General features: G+C 27.2%; 7 protein-coding genes across 7 annotated transcripts; 5 read left to right on the top strand and 2 right to left on the bottom strand. All coding sequences in view use genetic code 12, as the record gives it.

Moving 5' to 3' along the window:
- Positions 1 to 77: 77 nt before the first annotated feature.
- Positions 78 to 3,890, bottom strand: PGA63 (Pga63p; the record flags this gene model as incomplete). Its single annotated transcript, XM_051765495.1, has 1 exon — positions 78 to 3,890. One exon carries the CDS (start codon positions 3,888 to 3,890, stop codon positions 78 to 80), a length of 3,813 nt encoding a protein of 1,270 aa, XP_051618803.1.
- Positions 3,891 to 4,803: 913 nt separating this feature from the next.
- KGF54_004761 (uncharacterized protein) lies at positions 4,804 to 6,174 on the top strand (the record flags this gene model as incomplete). Its single annotated transcript, XM_051765494.1, has 1 exon — positions 4,804 to 6,174. One exon carries the CDS (start codon positions 4,804 to 4,806, stop codon positions 6,172 to 6,174), a length of 1,371 nt encoding a protein of 456 aa, XP_051618802.1.
- Positions 6,175 to 6,390: 216 nt separating this feature from the next.
- Positions 6,391 to 9,147, top strand: KGF54_004760 (CCR4-NOT core subunit; the record flags this gene model as incomplete). The annotated part of the gene is made up of 1 exon (XM_051765493.1): positions 6,391 to 9,147. The coding sequence occupies one exon, from the start codon at positions 6,391 to 6,393 to the stop codon at positions 9,145 to 9,147; it is 2,757 nt and encodes a 918-aa protein (XP_051618801.1).
- A 268-nt stretch (positions 9,148 to 9,415) lies between these two features.
- Positions 9,416 to 9,999, top strand: MMD1 (isoleucine biosynthesis protein; the record flags this gene model as incomplete). The annotated part of the gene is made up of 3 exons (XM_051765491.1): positions 9,416 to 9,451; positions 9,531 to 9,591; positions 9,671 to 9,999. 3 exons carry the CDS (start codon positions 9,416 to 9,418, stop codon positions 9,997 to 9,999), a joined length of 426 nt encoding a protein of 141 aa, XP_051618800.1.
- Positions 10,000 to 10,641: 642 nt separating this feature from the next.
- KGF54_004758 (60S ribosomal protein eL34) lies at positions 10,642 to 11,452 on the top strand (the record flags this gene model as incomplete). Its single annotated transcript, XM_051765490.1, has 2 exons — positions 10,642 to 10,678; positions 11,118 to 11,452. 2 exons carry the CDS (start codon positions 10,642 to 10,644, stop codon positions 11,450 to 11,452), a joined length of 372 nt encoding a protein of 123 aa, XP_051618799.1.
- Positions 11,453 to 11,693: 241 nt separating this feature from the next.
- SPO22 (Spo22p) lies at positions 11,694 to 15,371 on the top strand (the record flags this gene model as incomplete). The annotated part of the gene is made up of 5 exons (XM_051765489.1): positions 11,694 to 11,724; positions 11,796 to 14,442; positions 14,498 to 14,585; positions 14,642 to 14,652; positions 15,140 to 15,371. The coding sequence occupies 5 exons, from the start codon at positions 11,694 to 11,696 to the stop codon at positions 15,369 to 15,371; spliced, it is 3,009 nt and encodes a 1,002-aa protein (XP_051618798.1).
- A 223-nt stretch (positions 15,372 to 15,594) lies between these two features.
- Positions 15,595 to 17,619, bottom strand: KGF54_004756 (uncharacterized protein; the record flags this gene model as incomplete). The annotated part of the gene is made up of 1 exon (XM_051765488.1): positions 15,595 to 17,619. The coding sequence occupies one exon, from the start codon at positions 17,617 to 17,619 to the stop codon at positions 15,595 to 15,597; it is 2,025 nt and encodes a 674-aa protein (XP_051618797.1).
- Positions 17,620 to 18,289: the final 670 nt, after the last annotated feature.

The raw sequence follows: 18,289 nt of genomic DNA, 5'->3' as shown, positions 1-18,289 counted from the left end.
AATAGACAATATTTAATTATTTATTAATACTTTTATTTGTAGTTTTTTTTGAATTTTTGCTTCTTCTCTTGCCAACATTAATACATTGCCTCTGCCATTGTAATTAAACGTTTAAGTCCTGTATGCCAATTACCTAATTCATCACTAAAATTTGTTGCAATTTCAACATTAATAGCTTTTGCTTGATCAAATTGTTTTTGTTCTAAATTTGAACTTAATTGTTTTAATGATTCTATTAATGATTTACTGATTTCTTCATTATTTAAATGATCAAATAATATATTTAATCTTTGTTCCATATCTGCTCCATGTCTTGCATATTTCTCTGGAATGCTTGGTTTTATAGTCTCTGCAACTTTACTTAATGATTGGTAGATTGGTAATGAATCCTCTGAAATATGAGATCTATCACCTTTAGGATGTTTTATCTCTTCTGGTTCTGGCTCTTGCTGTTGATGTTGTGGTGGTGGTTGTGGCGGTGGGGCTGTTGTAGATTTAGCTGGTGGCTGATTTTTGATAATTGAACCAGTTGGTGGTGGTGGAGGGATTCCACTGAATGGAGGTTGAATTGGAGTTGCCATTGTAGTTCCAAAAGGTTGTTGAGGTGGTGGAGCTGAACCGAAATTCTTATCTGGTAATGCAATTCCTTTACTTGGAGTTAAATTTGAAGAAGGTGGTGGAGCATAAGGATTTTTTGGTGGTAAACTTATATGAGCTGGAGGACCATTTGAAAATTGTTGAGCTGGTGGTGATGCATAAGTAATTTTTGATGGAATGTTTTCAGTTGTTGGGGCATATGGGTTCTTTTTAGCTGCACGAGGTGATGCATTTGCAGTTGAAGGAGCAGTGAAACCTGGAGTTGAGATAGCTGATTCAACACCTGGTGGTGGGGCATATTTATTTGAATGTTGAGGTTTTGGTGATGAAATAGGTTGGGTTGGAACTGTTGATTTTAAAACTGTACGACTTGCACTTTTTGGCGGAGGTGGTGGAACATTATTAGTTGAAACTGTTCGTTTGAGTGGTCCAAAAGAATTAACGCTTGATTGACTTGGTTGAGAGGTTAATGGACCAGGAGATGGTGTAGTTGCTGTAGCGGCAGCTGAAGCAGCAGGACGACGTGGCGCACTAGCTTTTGATTTAAAAGAGTCTGGTAAATCATTCCAACCTTCAGTTTCTTGTTTAGATCTAGATCCTCCAGATGGTGGTGGTGGAGGTGGAATACCAGTATTTGCTTGAGCTTGTGGAGCCCCAGTTGGTGTTGTAGCTTTATAAATATTTGATGGAGCATAAGGATTTGCTCTAGCATAAGGATTAGATTTTGGAGCGGAAGTTGCATAATTATTTATTGGTTGAGAAATTGGTGGTTGTTGAGAAATTGGAGGAATTTGTGGTATTGACGATGGTTTATTGTATTGTTGTTGTGGATGTTGTGGTTGATATTGAGAATGTTGTGGTTGTTGCTGTGGTGGTTGATATTGAGATTGAGGTGTAATTGGATTTGAAACATTTGAATATGCAGATTTTTTAGGTAAATTTTTTGGTAATGGCTTTGGTTCAACTTTTGGTTTAACAGAAGTGTTAGCAACGTCTTTACCAGTAGCTTTCAAAATTCTTTCTTTTTCAACACCTGCAAATTCACTTGGCAATAATTGTAAAAATTTATCAGCTAAATCAAATTCACCAGTACCTGCAACAAGATTAACAAATTCCAATATAGCTTTTGAAATTGGTTCTACTAATGGTCCAGAAATAATACCTTCAGTTTTAGAATAATGTCTATATGTTGCAATTTTCTCAACAAAATTTGTTAATGCTTGTAAACGAGCTTCAGATGGAGTTGAAATATCCTTTGTATCAGATTTTAACAAGTCTGATTCTAAATCAGGTAATTCTTGTAGCCAAAGGTTAGCAATTTTATCCAAAGCAGAACCAGCCAAATAACAGGTTATAGCATTATCCCTATTCTTTTTGTCAGCTTCCAAAAGTCTATCACCTAGTTCTGACATCTTTTTATTGTACTCATCTGTGTCTGTAGTAAAAGAAGTTATACCAATTGCAATTTCTTTAAAGTTATCAACATTCGCATGAGCAACAAGATCTGTAACATTCTTAGATGAAACATTATAAATGACTCTTGATAAACTGTTAGTTTTATATTTTTCAAAATATGCATTTTTAACATTCTCTTTAACAGAAGCTGATGCATCTAAAGCCAAAACCAATGCATCAATTAATTTATCTTGACTCAAACTTGATTCAACAGCATCTTCTATTTTATTTTTCAATATTAAGTTTATCAATTTTTTATCAATATCTGAAGAACTTGATTTATATATGGTGAAATCTCCTGAAGGTACAAACGTTTTGCTGGTAGTTGCTTTACCATTTCCAAGATGAGAAAAGAAATCATCTTCTTCAACTTCAATTTTCTCACCGTCTTTCTTCTCTTCATCATCGTTATTATGGACATTTTTCTTATTGTCTTTTTCTTCTGGTTCTTGCTCATTGAATAAATCTTTTTTACCGTGTTTTGAGAAATTTTTTAAAACTTCCCAATCGGCTTTATCAAGGTCATTAACAATGTCATCTTTCAAATGAGTGTCTATAATGGATTCATAATCTTCATTTTTCAAATCTTTAAATATTTTATCTGATTTTTCATGACCTTTAACTAAAAATTTTTCAACAGTAACAACTGATTTTGGACTATTTTTTACAATAACTAATTTTGATCCAAAACCAAATGATGCGCTTATTGGGGTTTTTAACCAAGCTGGAGCTTGTCTTGTTTCAAATACTGGTTGTTGAGTTTCAGTAACTGATAATTCACTCCAAAATTCATTATCATCATTAGATGCAGCAACTTTTGTGGATACAGGTGGTGAAGTATCTTGTATAGTTTGAATTATTATTTTACCATCAAATGAAGCAGTCGCAAAAATATCTGGAGCTGATGGAGCAAATCTCGTTTTAAAAGCCCAATTAGCAGTAGTTGGATATTCACCTAATTTTTTACCTTCAATTGGATTCCATAATAAAGTTGAATTATCCTTACCACTTGAAATCAATAAATCTGGATCTTGTTTACACCAATCCAATGATAAAACTCCCTTTTTATGACCTTCTAGAACTTTTTCTGGTGCATTCGAATTTCTTAAATCCCAAGTTAAAATTAATGGACATGAATCATTATCACTTGATGTTACTAATTGAGTAGATTTTGTTGGATGCCATGCAACATGAGAAAAATTAGCTCTACCTGATGGTCCATTATATGATAAATGTAAAACTTCTTTTTTACTTTTCAAATCCCAAATTGATGTATAACCACTATTACCAGTACTTGCAAAAATATGACTAACTGAATTATTCCATGAAACACAACTTACTTCATCCATTGGAGTCATTGCTTGACCAGGTCCAAAAGGTTCTTTAAAAGTTTTAGTATCCCATATAAGAATTGAACCATTTGTACCACCAGTAACCAAAATATGAGGTTGTATAGGATTAAATTGTAATGATTTAATAACTCCCTTTGATTTTTCAGCTTTATGTATAGAAGCTTTTGAAAGATCTTTAGTTTTAATTAAAATTTCAGCATCCCAAAATTCAATATCTCCATTTTCAAATGCACCAGCTATTATTCCCTTTGATTTACCTTCAAAAGGTTTTGACCATGCTAATGCATTAAATCTATTTTCAACTGATGAAGTAAAAATGGGTTTATCATTATTTGTTGGTGAAAAAATATCCCATAATTCTAAAGTTGCTGAAGAACTAAAATCTATATCAACAGTACCTGCAACAGTTCCAGTTACTAATAATGGAAGACTATCCAGACTCCAAGCAAAAGTTGAAGTTCTATTTATTTCACTTATCTTTACCATTATTTCATCAATCTATATATATCAATTTATGAGATTATTTCAATTCTGTCTTTTAATGAAATTAATTTTTCTTGGAAAGTGATTTGAACTAATTAACTGTATCAATTGATTAAATATAAATAAATAAATTAAATATGATTCAATATTGAGATGAAAATAAAAAAAAATTGAATTGTAACTAGTAATATATTAAGACTGTTTGATCCACTTGTATTGATATTTTTGTTCGTAATAATTATTCGAATCAATTTAATTTTGACCAACACATAATTTTCAACGACTTTTTTTTCTATTGTAAGTAGAGAATATATTTTAATTAAATGTCGAGAATATTATGTGGAGAATTTTTTATTTTACTTTTTTTTTATCATGTCGCGAAAATTAATACTGTGACATACGCGTAATTTTATTATTACTTTTTTTTTATAGTCTTATTATATTTATTTCAAATGTTTTATTAATATTGCTATAAAAGTGTCGTTTATTAATTGTATATCAACTTTTTCATGATTAGTTATTATTTACATCAGAATCTCTAAACACTTCTTCTTTTTTTAAAAATTAAACTGAATTCATCATTTATTAACTTCTTATTGAAACTTATAACTAATAAAAAGTATGAAAACAATATAATGTCACTAAAAAAACTCAATGTCAATAAATTCAATAATTTGACACTCAGTATAAATTAAATATCACAATACAAAATTCTGGTAATAAAATTAATTAATAAATAAAAAAAAAAAAAAATATTTCACAAATTAAAATTTATTTAATTTCTCTATTTACTTTTATTATTATTTACAATTCTTGAATATTTCATTAACATTTAAACATATAGAATAAAAAAAAATTAATTTTTCCCATATTATGTTGAATTAAAGGATTAAATTCCCATATATGAACTTAACAGATGCTGACTCAAATAAAATCTAATATTGGTAATAAAAGAATTATACAAAACCAATTATTATTAAATTATTTAATAAATGGTGTTGCAAAACCTTCATTAAAAGCATTTATTTATGCTTATCTTTATTTAGTATTACCAAAAGTTTTAGGACAAATTATAAGTGCAATAAAAAAACATAAATATGATAAAATTATTCCAAGAGTTAAAAAGACAATAATAAAAGCTTTACATTTTAGAAAATTTCCTATATTTTCTGCTAGTTTAATAGCTGGTATAAATATTTTAGAACCATTAATTTATGGATTTTTGAAAAAAAATAAGAATTTTAAATCACCAACTAAAACATTATTTTTTTCAACTTTAATTTCTTCACTTATTTCTGCTTTAATTACTTTCCCATTATATCAAAGTCATATTGTTAAAATTGGTAGATATAATTCATTAGATTTAACTTTATTAGTTGCAACAAGAGCTTTAGATACTGCTTTTTCTTCATCATTATCCAAAATCGTACATCCAAATTTATCAAAATATGGTGATGCATTATTATTTATTGCAAGTTGTACTCCTATAATGTTTTGTTGGTTTTATTATCCAGAAAGATTACCACCTGCTTATTCAAAATGGATTACTTCAGCTGCAAATATGGATCCTGATTTTGTTGAAGTTTTAAAATTAGTTAGAAATAAAGAAATAATTTATGGAGAACATGGACCATATGAAGATTATTTAACTCCATATTTTATAAAATATGGTAAAGATCCAAAAAGAGGTAATACTGTTATAAATCAACCTATTGAATGTGAAGCTGTACATGCTTTTGTAAGTAAAAATTGTGAAATTCATGCATTATGGAGATTTTGGAGAGGTTTTAAATTTGCCGCTACTGTATATTTACCATTGAATTTATTGATGTTATTATTCCCACTGAAAGTTAAAATGTCAGCAAGATTATTACGTGCTATAAAATCTTCAATTAGATCATCTTGTTTTCTTGGTGCATTCATTGGTTTCATGTGGTATGCAGTTTGTTTAGCGAGAACAAGAATTTTACCCAAATTATTTCCAAATGTACCAAGAACTCGTTGGGATGATACAATTTGTGTTGCTGCAGGATCTCTTGCATGTGGATTTTCTTCATTTGTTGAAACACCTCAAAGAAGAAAAGAATTAGGATTATTTGTTGCTCCAAGAGGTTTAGGTACATTTATACCATCAGAACCATCAAAAAGAAATTTAAGAATTGAAAGTATTGTATTTTCAATAAGTTTGGCCGTTCTAGTTGCATATTCAAGAAGCAGGTCTTCAAGTGTTAGAGGTATTTTCGGTAAAGGATTAAAACAAATTTTCAATGTTAATACTTATAATTAGATTATTAGACGTTTTTAAATAGACTATTTAGATAGATCAAGTATACATGATTGATTTATTTACAAACTTTGTCTTATTTATGCTCTTCATTAAAATGTGAAACCTAAAACCTTATACGCAGGATTTTGTATTTTTTATTTCTTTTCAGAAACTTATTTACAACACTAATAAATCAAGAAAACTTACAACACAACATACATTTGTAATGGAAATGATATGCTGGATCAAGGATCGGGTGATGAGATAGAGCATTCAGAATATGAATTTGCAATACCTCCAAAAGGACCTTTCAAAAATTTCAATAAAAGACATGAAGACATTGCCAACATACTAAAAATACCAATTGAAGATCAATATCTTAGATTCATATTCAAAGTTGCAATTGCATTATGTGATCCTTTTACACAACCTGAAGAAAATGATGATAATACATTGGGAGTTCAACTTATTTCTGATTTATTAATCAGTTTCCTGTATGATAAATATGAAAAAGATGAATTCATGGAATTAGATTCTATAAAATTTGATCTTTCAACTAAATTTTTCCAATTAGTTCAATTAATTCATTTAGGATTAAATGCAAATGATGAATTAAGATTGAGGTTTATAGATAATTCAGATAAAAACTGGGCCAAGTCATTATCAAAATGGACTCCAAATCCTTCACTTGCATCGAATGAACATAGTTTAAAATTAGTTTATTCAGTAGCGTGTGTTTTATTGATGGCAATTTATAAATTAATGCCTAATCAAGATGATATTTTTAATTTACTGCAGAATCCTTATTTACATACTTTTTTAAAACTTTGGAAATGTCATACAAATATAATCTTGTTGGGTCTTGAAATTGATAGGAGAATTGAGTTTAATAATCTTAAACATGATTCTGAATTAGAAACACCACCAATAATTTTACAAGTATTAAAAGGCTCAAGTTCAATAAGATATGTTTTAGCTTGGGCATTGAATAAAAATCCATCACTGTCTATAAATGGTGAATCATATGAAAAAAAATTAGATAATGATTATTTAAAGGATTTCATAGATTTAAGTGATGAACCAATTTTTAACTTTATACAACCTTTGGCAAGAGTTATAGACAACGGTGGTGCTATACTGCTTGATATGAGATTAATTATGATTGCGTTATTGGTTCTTTATTCAGGTACTTCTTTCACTAGTGAACAATATTCACAAATTGATGAACCATCAAAGAATAAAGAGCACGCAAGTAGAAAATTAAACCGCTGTAAAAGTGTATCTGAAATAGGAGATATTTTAATTGATTTGGAATATGCTGATAGATTTGATGAAGATATCAAATATATGTTGGAAGAGTATGAATGTCTTGAAGAAAGTGAAGATGATGACGACGAAGATGAAGAAGAAGAAGTGGAAGAAGATGGGAGTGATGAAAATGATGAAGAGAGTGAACTGATTCGAAAAAATTACACCAAAGAAGAAATCAAAAGAAGACTGAAACAAGTGGAAAATGAAGACGAAAATATTGATATTCAATTTGATGAATTTGGTCGAGATTGGAGAGATATAGCTAGAGGTGAAAATGGAGAATTTAAAACAGAAACTCTTAAATTATTTAAAACAGTTGACTCTTCTAGAGAATATATTTTGCACGAATGGAGTGATCTTGAACTACGTTTTGAATATTTAGGTCGAAGAAGTATTGAAAGTAATGCCAGTCAAGAGCAAAGTATGGGTCAAAGAATAATAAACACAATTTCAAAAGCTATTTATGATGAAAAACATAATATAAAATCACAAATAACTCCTGAAAAAATTTACAAATATTGGACATCTCCAGCAACTGATAATCAAATTGAAATAGTACAAGATCAAAATAAAACAATAATACCAATTTTTAGAATAACAAATTTTGAATTGTTTTTATTAAGTAATTCACAATTAGCAAGAGCATGTATGGATGAAATGTTGATGTGTAATGGTCATAGAAGAATAATTATTTGGTTCTTAACTCATGATATTAATTTATCAAATACTTTAGTTGATTATGTTTTCCAACTTTCAGCTGGATTGAGAGGTCAATTTGAAACAACTAAACCTTATATTTTCACAAGGAAAGGAGATAAATTAATATTAAGTGAAGTTGAACAACTGATGTTATTACATGAATTTTTTACGAATAGTGCTTTTTATTTAACTGCAAATGAAGGATTAGAAATTGATGGTGGTTATGAAGTTGTATTGGCTGAATCAATTGCCAAAAAATTGATAACTATACTTTGTTTAATGATTAATCAATTAATCAGGTTGGATATCATCAAATTGGATAAAAATTTTAGTAAAAAAGATGATATACATGACTATAGTAATGAATTACTGGTTTTATTAATTGGATGGATTGGTAAAGTACCTGAAGCAAGACAGCTCTACTTCAAAGTGAAACTGGCCAACAACGAACAAGTTGAAAGAATAGTAGAAGAAGAACCAGTTGAAATAACGTCAAGACAGGAAGTCGAATTATTTGTCAAATATGACAAAATGACACCAAATGAAGTTAATAAAGATTTAGCTTCAAATCCAGTGCATTGTAAAATTATAGCAAATTATGCAAGTAAAATAGAGCAAGATTTAATTTCAGTCTACAATAAAGATCCAAACAAGAACACAAACAATCTCCAACAAATTGAAGAAGATTTCAAAAATTTTATAAAATATTTCAATGCCTTATGTAAAATTGAAGCATTATGTGAACAATTATTTGAAAAATCAGAAGCTGTTTTATCTAGTGGTGACATTACGCAATTTGGTAAAATATCAGAACCTGAATTAATTGAAGAATCTAAAAATAAAATAGAAAATGAAGATGATGCTGAATTTAGTTCTGATTTTTTGAATGGTCAAGGTAAATTTCAAGATAAATCAAAATCAAAACAATCAACAAAGAAAAAATCCAAATCTAAAAAGAAAAATAAATCAAAAAGAAGGGGTTAAGCTAAACTCAATTATAGATAAATGTAAATAGTAAACTAATGATAATGTTGTATCAATATGTCTCACTTACCAGTTTTGACTCTTTTAGTGTTCGTATAAGTTTGACTCGCGCAATTTACTCCAAGATTGGGAAGAAATTCCGAAATAAGGGATCTACTACTTTAACAAAATATAACCTTATAAATCATTGAAATTTTAAGATTTGTAATCAAAAAAACACAACTCAATGTTTAATAAATTAAGTCCACAATCATTTAAATCAACTATTATGTCTGCTAAAAGATTCAATTCATCAATTACTCCAGTATGTTGAATCAATTGATACTAAAAACACGAATTTAAAAACGTGAAGAATCGAAATACTAACAAGATTATATTAATAGGTAAGAACTCAACAAGCTCCACCACCTGCTGCTTCATATTCGCAAGCAATCAAGGTCAACGGTATGTAACTATAGGACATCAATTGATTTAAAAAAGATTAGAAAGAGTCAATTTTTACTAACAAATTTATCACCAACAGGTTTCATTTATGTTTCAGGTCAAATTCCATATACTCCAGAAAACAAACCATTACCAACTTCAGCAACAATCCAAGACCATGCCGAACAAGTTATCAAAAACGTTTCAGCCATTTTAGAAGCTTCAAATTCTTCATTAAATCATATTGTAAAAGCTAATATATTTTTAACTGATATGAATTCTCAATTTGGTGAATTTAACAAAGTTTATGGTAAATATTTTAGTGAACATAAACCTGCTAGATCTTGTGTTGCTGTTAAAGAATTACCTTTGGGTGTACCTTTAGAAATGGAAGTTATTGCTATTGAAAGAGATGATAATAAATTATAAATGTGAAGATTAGTTTATAAATGATATAGACAAATGAACAAGGCATAAGCTCTTCGGTCTCAAATATGACAGGTTATTTCTATAAAACTTCTATAACTCAACTCCTTATAGTTGATGTTGCAATAAGTTGTATAAGATATTATCTTACACACAGAATTGCGTTTCTTGAACAATACCATAACTCGACTGCCCAGAAAGTAAGGTGTTGAACTATCACATATATTATTCTCCTATAAGGATAATTTTATCATTATTGAGTAGTCAACTGATTACCCTTAAACTTCTTCTATAAATCTATGTACTTTACATGAATATCGGGACTGTATAAAATATCTATCAAAAAAAAAGCAGTCACAATTGATCATGTGAGCGAGGATTGTAGTAATAAAAATTTTGTATGATCCATAGTTAAGCCTGTAATATGGTAGCATTACTTCATCAATCAATAGTTAAGCAGAAATAGTAACACAAAAATAAATGGTAATAGAAGAGAGAGAGAAAAAAGAAAAAAAGTTTTGTTAATAAAGTAAGAAATTAATATTGTATAGTGAGAAAGAGAGTGAAAAAAAATAATATTAATAAATTTTTCACGTTAAATTTTTACCAACAACTTATATCCATACTTTAATAACATAATCAACAATGGCTCAACGTGTTACTTATAGAAGAAGAAATCCATGTATGTTTTAATATCAATAACTTAAGATTAATATTTCAACCACATGCTGTATAGAACTTGTTTATTGAAAGATGAAATAAGGGGAATAAAGTGAATACAAATCATCGATGGAGTACCATATAAATTTTAAATCATAAGATATGTTTATAAAAAGAACTAGACAGAGGCTACAACAAACTACATATAGCTCATCAAGATCATCAATATTCAAAAAGTAATGTCCATGTGTTCACATCCAAGAAATTCACAATATTTATTAAGTAAAGTAGAGAGCAAAATAATTTGCCTTCATCTCATCGATAAAACGAATAAATTTTCATTTACGGACGTCAAGTTCAGTCTTCATGTTAAAAGATCAATCAGTTAGCGAGACAAGCAATTAGTGGTTGGAATTTTCATAAACAATAAAAAAATATAATACTAACAATTATTTTTATAGACAACACCAGATCAAATAAAATCAAGGTTGTTAAAACCCCAGGTGGAAAATTAGTTGCTCAACATGTCAAAAAAGCTGCTTCAAGAGTTAAATGTGGTGACTGTGGTTCCGCTTTAGCTGGTATTTCAACTTTAAGACCAAGAGAATATGCTCAAGTCTCAAAAACTCATAAAACTGTTCAAAGAGCTTATGGTGGTTCAAGATGTGCTAATTGTGTTAAAGAAAGAATTGTTAGAGCTTTCTTAATTGAAGAACAAAAAATTGTTAAAAGAGTATTAAAAGAACAACAAGATAAAGAAAAAAAAGCTTCAACCAAAAAAACTAGTAAAAACTAAATGATTTAGTTTTAATGAATGAGGTTTCAAATAAAGGTGTTTTGGTGGAATTATAGTTAGCATGACTTTAAATGTACAATATAATATTTTTTACGTTAAAGTGAAGAATTTGATCTTTGATTCTTTTGAATTGTAAACTAAACTGTTTTGTAAATTATTTTTTTTGTATATAAAAATTTGGCAACCAATTTTTTTTACAACCAATTTATTTTACTTGTACTCTTTTAAACACTTCATAAATATGACACATTTAGTTTCAAATATTCAAGGAAGTATAAATAATTTATTAAGTAAGTAGTACTGATTATAAGAATTTTATTGAACCTAGGCTAACGTTTCATAGAAACTGCTAAAGAAATATATAATACTCTTAGTTCTAAACAGTATGAAGGAAATACAGATTTATTAATTCAAAAAAAGATTGATTTGATATTACCAATAGCGGAAAATATATGTGGAACAATTGATCTGGATCCTTTATTAATTCAACTACCTACAGATTTACAAGAACTGTTAGATTCAATTGCAACTAAAATTTGGAATATTAGTGGCTCAATTACTTTGGATATAGAAACTAGTCAAGAAATTCAACTATTCGCAATTACAATATTGATAGTATATGAAAAATTAAATCCAAATATAACCAGATGTTTCACAATAATTAATTGTCTTATAAAATTGTTTGCAACTTCAGTCCAAAACACTAATAATTCAATCAATATTGTTGCAAAAAAGAGTCAAAATCATTTAGAAAATATTTTAAATAAATTATTAGTAGAAAATGGTTTCAATGATAGTCAAAAATTATTACTTGATGAATATTATAACAAATTTTTACTTTTAAGTTTAAATTATACAGTATTGTTAAAAGATTTTAATCTATCAAAAATTTATGAATCAAAAATTAATAAAAATTTAAATGTTTCAAATTTACCATTAGATTTTGTGTTAGATTCTACACGAATTCTATATAACTGTGGTCTAGATCAATTTAATGAAAGAAAATATGATATTACAAAATTTTTAGTAACAACTGCAATTAAATTAATTGAATTACATTTAAATGACGATAGTTCAGAATTAATCAAGAGAAGATATCTCAATTTATATATCCTATTGATAAAATGTTATAAATGTATTGGAAATAAAGATTCTACATCAAAAGCTATAACTGCATTGGAACAAATTCAAAATCAATTTTCAGAAGTATTTGAAGTTTATTCTTTATATTTTGAAATTTTAGATGAACCACAAGATTTAGCCAAATTTGATGATATGTTGATGCGTATGGTGATGTCAGTTGATATCGCAGATAAAGTACATGAAACTATTAGTTTATTAGAACAAATTACTTTAAAAAGTTACAAAGGTGTAAATAATTGTTTGGACTATTTGATAACTAATGTTAGTATTGAACATGCACAACTTGAATCATTAATTATTGCGAAATTTATGGTAAATATAGAACTAGCTGAAAACAAAGAACCATTTTTCCGTATTAAAGAACTAGTCCTGTTTGTTCAACTTATTGAAAGAACTATACAACAACCTTTAAGTGTTACGACCAAAACAAGTATAATGGCATTAGTTTGGAAAAAGGGAATTCTGATGTATAACAGTAAAGATTATGAACAAAGTTCAGGTTGGTTACAATTATCACTTTCAAGAATATTTCATATGGATTATATGGATAATCAAGATAGAGGTAAAATAGTTCGTGCAATTCAAAACAATCAATTATCAATTGGAGATGCTAAGGCAGTGATAAAGTCAAATAATTTGATGGATGAAGAAGATCAATTTAATATTTTGTCACAATATAATTTATTTAGAGCTTACTTGAAGTTAAATGATGAAAAAAAAGCAATAGTCTGTTTTTCCAATATCACTAAACATCCGATAAATTCAACTACTATATTAACAATAGCTGCATGTATTATTGAAAGTACTGAAATTTTATCAAATGAATTTATGAAAAATTCATTATTACAATTATTAAATTTATTAATGTCCAGAGAATTGTCAACTGAATTTATCGATAAATTAGGATCTTTCGGCATTGTTTTACCAATTTGTTTTAGATGTGCTATATTATTATATTCAACATCTATTGAAAAAGATTTTGAAATTAACGCAAATGATTTAATAGATGTTTGTGAAATGTTAGAAAGTTGTTGTAAATTTGCACTTACAATGGATAAAATAAATAATCATTTATTTTCAACAAATGATTTAGAATGGTTTGCAAGTAAAGCTTATAATTTATCTTTGGTATGTCAAGAAAATAATAATCATGATAGAGTTATACAATTATGTCACACTTGTATTGGTTTTACAAATTTAATTTCTCCCAAGATTGATAAATTAAGGTATGAAAGTATATTTATATGGAAAGTTAGAGCAAACTTGATAATATTTTCAATGATTGTAAATCAAACCAGAACTGTTGAAAATCAATTAAATTGGAGTTATGTAAAAGAGCAAGGGGATAAAATCATTGATGAAGTTACGACTAACAAAATCGACAATGAAGATTGGGTTGAATGTAAGCAATTATTATATGCTTATGCTTTTGAAGCTGAGTTAATGATCGGTTCAATTGATCAAATTCTACAGCTAATTCGAAAAACATCATTATTAAATTCCAAAATGAAATTGAAATTATTTGATGTATATGTCAATCTAATCAATTATTCAAAGAAAGTTGTGAATAAACATGTAAAACAACAGATTTTAAGGTCAATGATTAATTTTACATTTGAAACAAGTGAATCTTCTAATTTATCTACATTAATAACATGGATAAGAATTTATTTGGAACTTTCGAATTCAAATGACAATTATGATGATAATAGTAAATCAACTTCAATAAATATTGTTGGTCAATTTTATAAATTATACAAAGCTAATATTACTGAAACAAATATTCCAACATTTGAAATTGAATGGCTTGCAAGCATGTCATGGAATTTTGGAGTAAAATATATAATGTATGTATTACCTTGATTTCATTTTTAGATTAAAAATACTAACTTTTTAATTCAGAGATTTTAATGATTTGAAGATTGGTTTGAAATGGTGTGCTTATGGAATAGTATTCTCCAAGTTTATTCATGAAAAAATTTATAAACAAGTATGTTTACAATAGTCGAGCTTATTTTCAATAAATTACTAACATTATCCTTTTAGTTTGATGAAATGTGGAGGCATTTAGCTAGAGAACAAAAAATTGATGCAAACTTATTAAGTAATGAAATCAGTAAGATATGAGGTGGTGTCTAAAGTTGTTGGCTATACTTCTTCTCTATAAATGACTCAAATTATTAAAATCCCAAATGATTAATCGGCTACAAAATTTAATAGATAAGATAAGAAAATGCTTAAATCTGATTTTGTGTAATGTTTTGCAACAATACTTCAAAAAATTATTATTTTTATTAATTTTTAAAGTTTGCTTATCAAAAATTTAATTATGAAATTAAAAATTGTTAAAGATCTTGTGATTATAATAATATAAAGATAACAACAAATTATTAATTGTAATTTTATATGTATTATGTATTTTTACTTTCAGTGACTAATAATTAGTATTTATAAAATCTGATTACTTGTATTTTTCACTTCAACTTATAATTGAGTTGAATACTAGTAATGTTCTAACAAATAATCATCATAACAAGTTAATAGAACAATGTCACCAACAACAACAACAACAAATTTAACAACAGCGTCAAAAGACTCATACGTATTCACAAAAGATCAACTTAAAGATAAAAATACAAGTACAATATCAAATTATCATCCATCATTAATTTTACAAGATAAACAAACTGATTTAGTAGAGTATCAAAAATGTGGATGTTGTGGTAAATATTGTGTTAAAAATATTCCTAATTGGATTCCAAGAGCTAAAAGGTAAAGAAAATTATGGAAAAAATTGTGATATCAAGATCAATTTCATAAAGATTTGGCAATAAAGGAATAGAGTTAGAGAATTTAGAATATTGTTTGGGGAAAAGCATTTTAGAATCTATATTTAAAGTATATAGAAAACTGAAGTATATAGCAAACTATTTAATAACTAATTTTAATAATAAATATGCAAATAATATCTAGTATTGTATAATGAACTGAACTTTTGTTTAACGTTGTCGATTATAAGTATTAAATTCAAAGTCATGATTGTTTGATCTTGGAGTACTGTTCGTAGTGTCTGATCTTGGAGTATTGTTTGTAGTTGTAGATGAATTATTTCCATTATAATGAGCAAATCTTGTTGGTGTTAAATATGGATTGGAATATGTTTTTGATTGATCAGATGAATTTTTGGTCGATGTGTTATTTGAGCTTGAATTTGAATTTCTACTATTTGAAGTATTCATTGTATGATTTTTGGTATTGTTGATGTAGTCTGATTCTTTATAATGATTGTAAGAGTTCTTGTTTGTTATATTACTATTGCTTGAAGTTAAACTAATTGAATTGGTCATTGGTTGGTCAACATTGTTAATGTTGTAAGTTTTGTCTCTACTATTGTAAGGATTGAAATTCTGATGTTGTTGATTATTATTGGTATGATAATTGTCATAAGGATTATATTGTAGATTTTGATTATTATTTCCATTTTCTTGTGGAATTTGAGCTTTAATTGGTAATGATATACTATTAAAAGTAGTACCAGAAGACAACGTACTAGAAGAATGGACCTCATTCTTGTCAATATTTGAAATATCACTAAATTTTTTAATACTACTATCATCATCAAATTCATTATAATTATAGGATATAAAACTTCCATTATCTTCATGAGATTTTTCATTAATTGACAAACTTTTCTTAATTGAAATATTGAAAGTTTTACCTAATATTAACATAGGATGGAATGGGACAAATATTAAACAACTGCAAAATACCATTAATCCATCTAATGTTAATAAAAATGGTTCATGAGTAATTAAAAATCCTCTCCATCCTTCACTTAATTCGATTACTCTATATATGCATCTAATATATATGCAAATTGATGAAATTAATATAATTAATGGCATATAATTGAAATATTTTCTATTTCTTAATTCTTGATACCTTGAATCATATCTTGCTTCTAATTTGTTTTCTTGTCGTATTTTAACTCCATTTTTGGTGTTGAATAATAATGCAAAAAATTCTGTTAAATTAAATCTCCTGGAATCTGAAACAAAATAAATTCTCCTCAAGAAATTCAAAACAAAAGTTAGGAATAAAGTCATAGATAAAACTTGAAACCCAATTCCTGCAACCATTATAAAAGTCCCCACAGCAGTATTTTGGAAATTTTTCAATGCTATAGCTGCAATTATCCCTCCACAAGCTTGAGTACACAAACTAATTAAATCGAAACATATGAAAATCCAAGATATAAAACTAGGTTTTAGTAGTGAAAAATTGGAACCATAAACTACTATTAGTTGTGATAAAAAATAATATATTGATGCCATTATAAATGTAGGTGAAACAGTTAAGCAAATAATTTGTAGTACGAATAAATTTGGATTTGACCAATTATAATGAGCAATTGATCTGCATATATACCCAACCGCTTCTAATAAACAACCAGCACTCATACAAATTGAAAAATATTTTGATTTACTTCTTAAACAAGCAATTATGATGAAACTTAATAATAATAGTATGAAAAAAATGGTAAATAATAAATTAAATGGTACTGATATATTTATGGCATATAAGTTTGAATCCCATTCTAATTTTTTTAATAATAATGTTGAATTTATCATTTCATCAGTTATATGTGATAAATTTATTGAACTTGTTAAAGTTGAAGTTTGACTAGATATAGTTTCAGTGGCAGTTATAACAAATTCAGTCAATGGTTCAGAAACTGCTGCAGTAGTTTCAAAAGAAGTTTCATAAGTATCAGTAATACTAGCCAAAAGTTGTTGATTACTTAAAATTGTATAAGAAGCAGCAGCAGCTCTTGCATTTCTTGATAAAAAATATAATGATATTGAATTAGTTTGTGTAGCCAATTCTTGTTGTAATTGTAATGCAGTTAATTTTAAACCTTCTATATATGTTGGATTTATATAACTTATTGAAGTTGTTGTTGTGGGTATTGAAGTTGGATACCATGATGTTAGGTATTTATCTATTATTGAATTGATATCCATACTTTTTTTTTAAATTGGTTGTAAAATGTTGAAGTAGATGCTAAATGATTGCAACAAATGATATGAAATAATTGAAGTTAGGAAACGAATGAAATGAATAAATTAATGAAGTACTTGAATCTTATTTTATTTTAGTTTATGATTAATGAAATGAAACTTTGATAGTGGTACAAGATTGGATTCTTATATTGAATACATCAAAAAATATCTAAATGATTTGGGGGTATAATAGTAATATAAATAATAATAACGTCAGAATTTGAATTTTAATCCTCACAAGATTACTAAATTAAGTTTTTAAAATCTATTGTTAAGATTTTAGTGATAATAAATCTAAAGTAATGATAAACAAGAAAAATCTTAGTAGTTTTGAATAGTTAATAAACTAAAAAGTGTTAAGAAATAAGGATATTATTACTATTATATATGAATTATAATGAAACGTTTATTGGAGAACAATTTAATACGATAAGCATTAAGTCAAAAATTTTGACTCAAATAAATTGATTCATATTTGATTATGTATAGAAATTATACATGATAATGTAAAGTATATGCCTTAAGGGGTAATATTTCATGTATAATTTTGTGTTATTACAAAAGAAGATAAGTAGTTTGAAAGATTTGAAAATAAACAGGGCTTCGAAAAACTAAACTTGTACTAATATTA

Source organism: Candida jiufengensis, assembly GCF_024610255.1.
Source record: "Candida jiufengensis strain CBS 10846 chromosome Unknown scaffold1, whole genome shotgun sequence".
Lineage (NCBI taxonomy): Eukaryota > Fungi > Ascomycota > Pichiomycetes > Serinales > Debaryomycetaceae > Lodderomyces > Lodderomyces jiufengensis.
The sequence above is the reverse complement of the archived record's forward strand: the minus strand, read 5'-3'. Positions and strand labels throughout refer to the sequence as shown.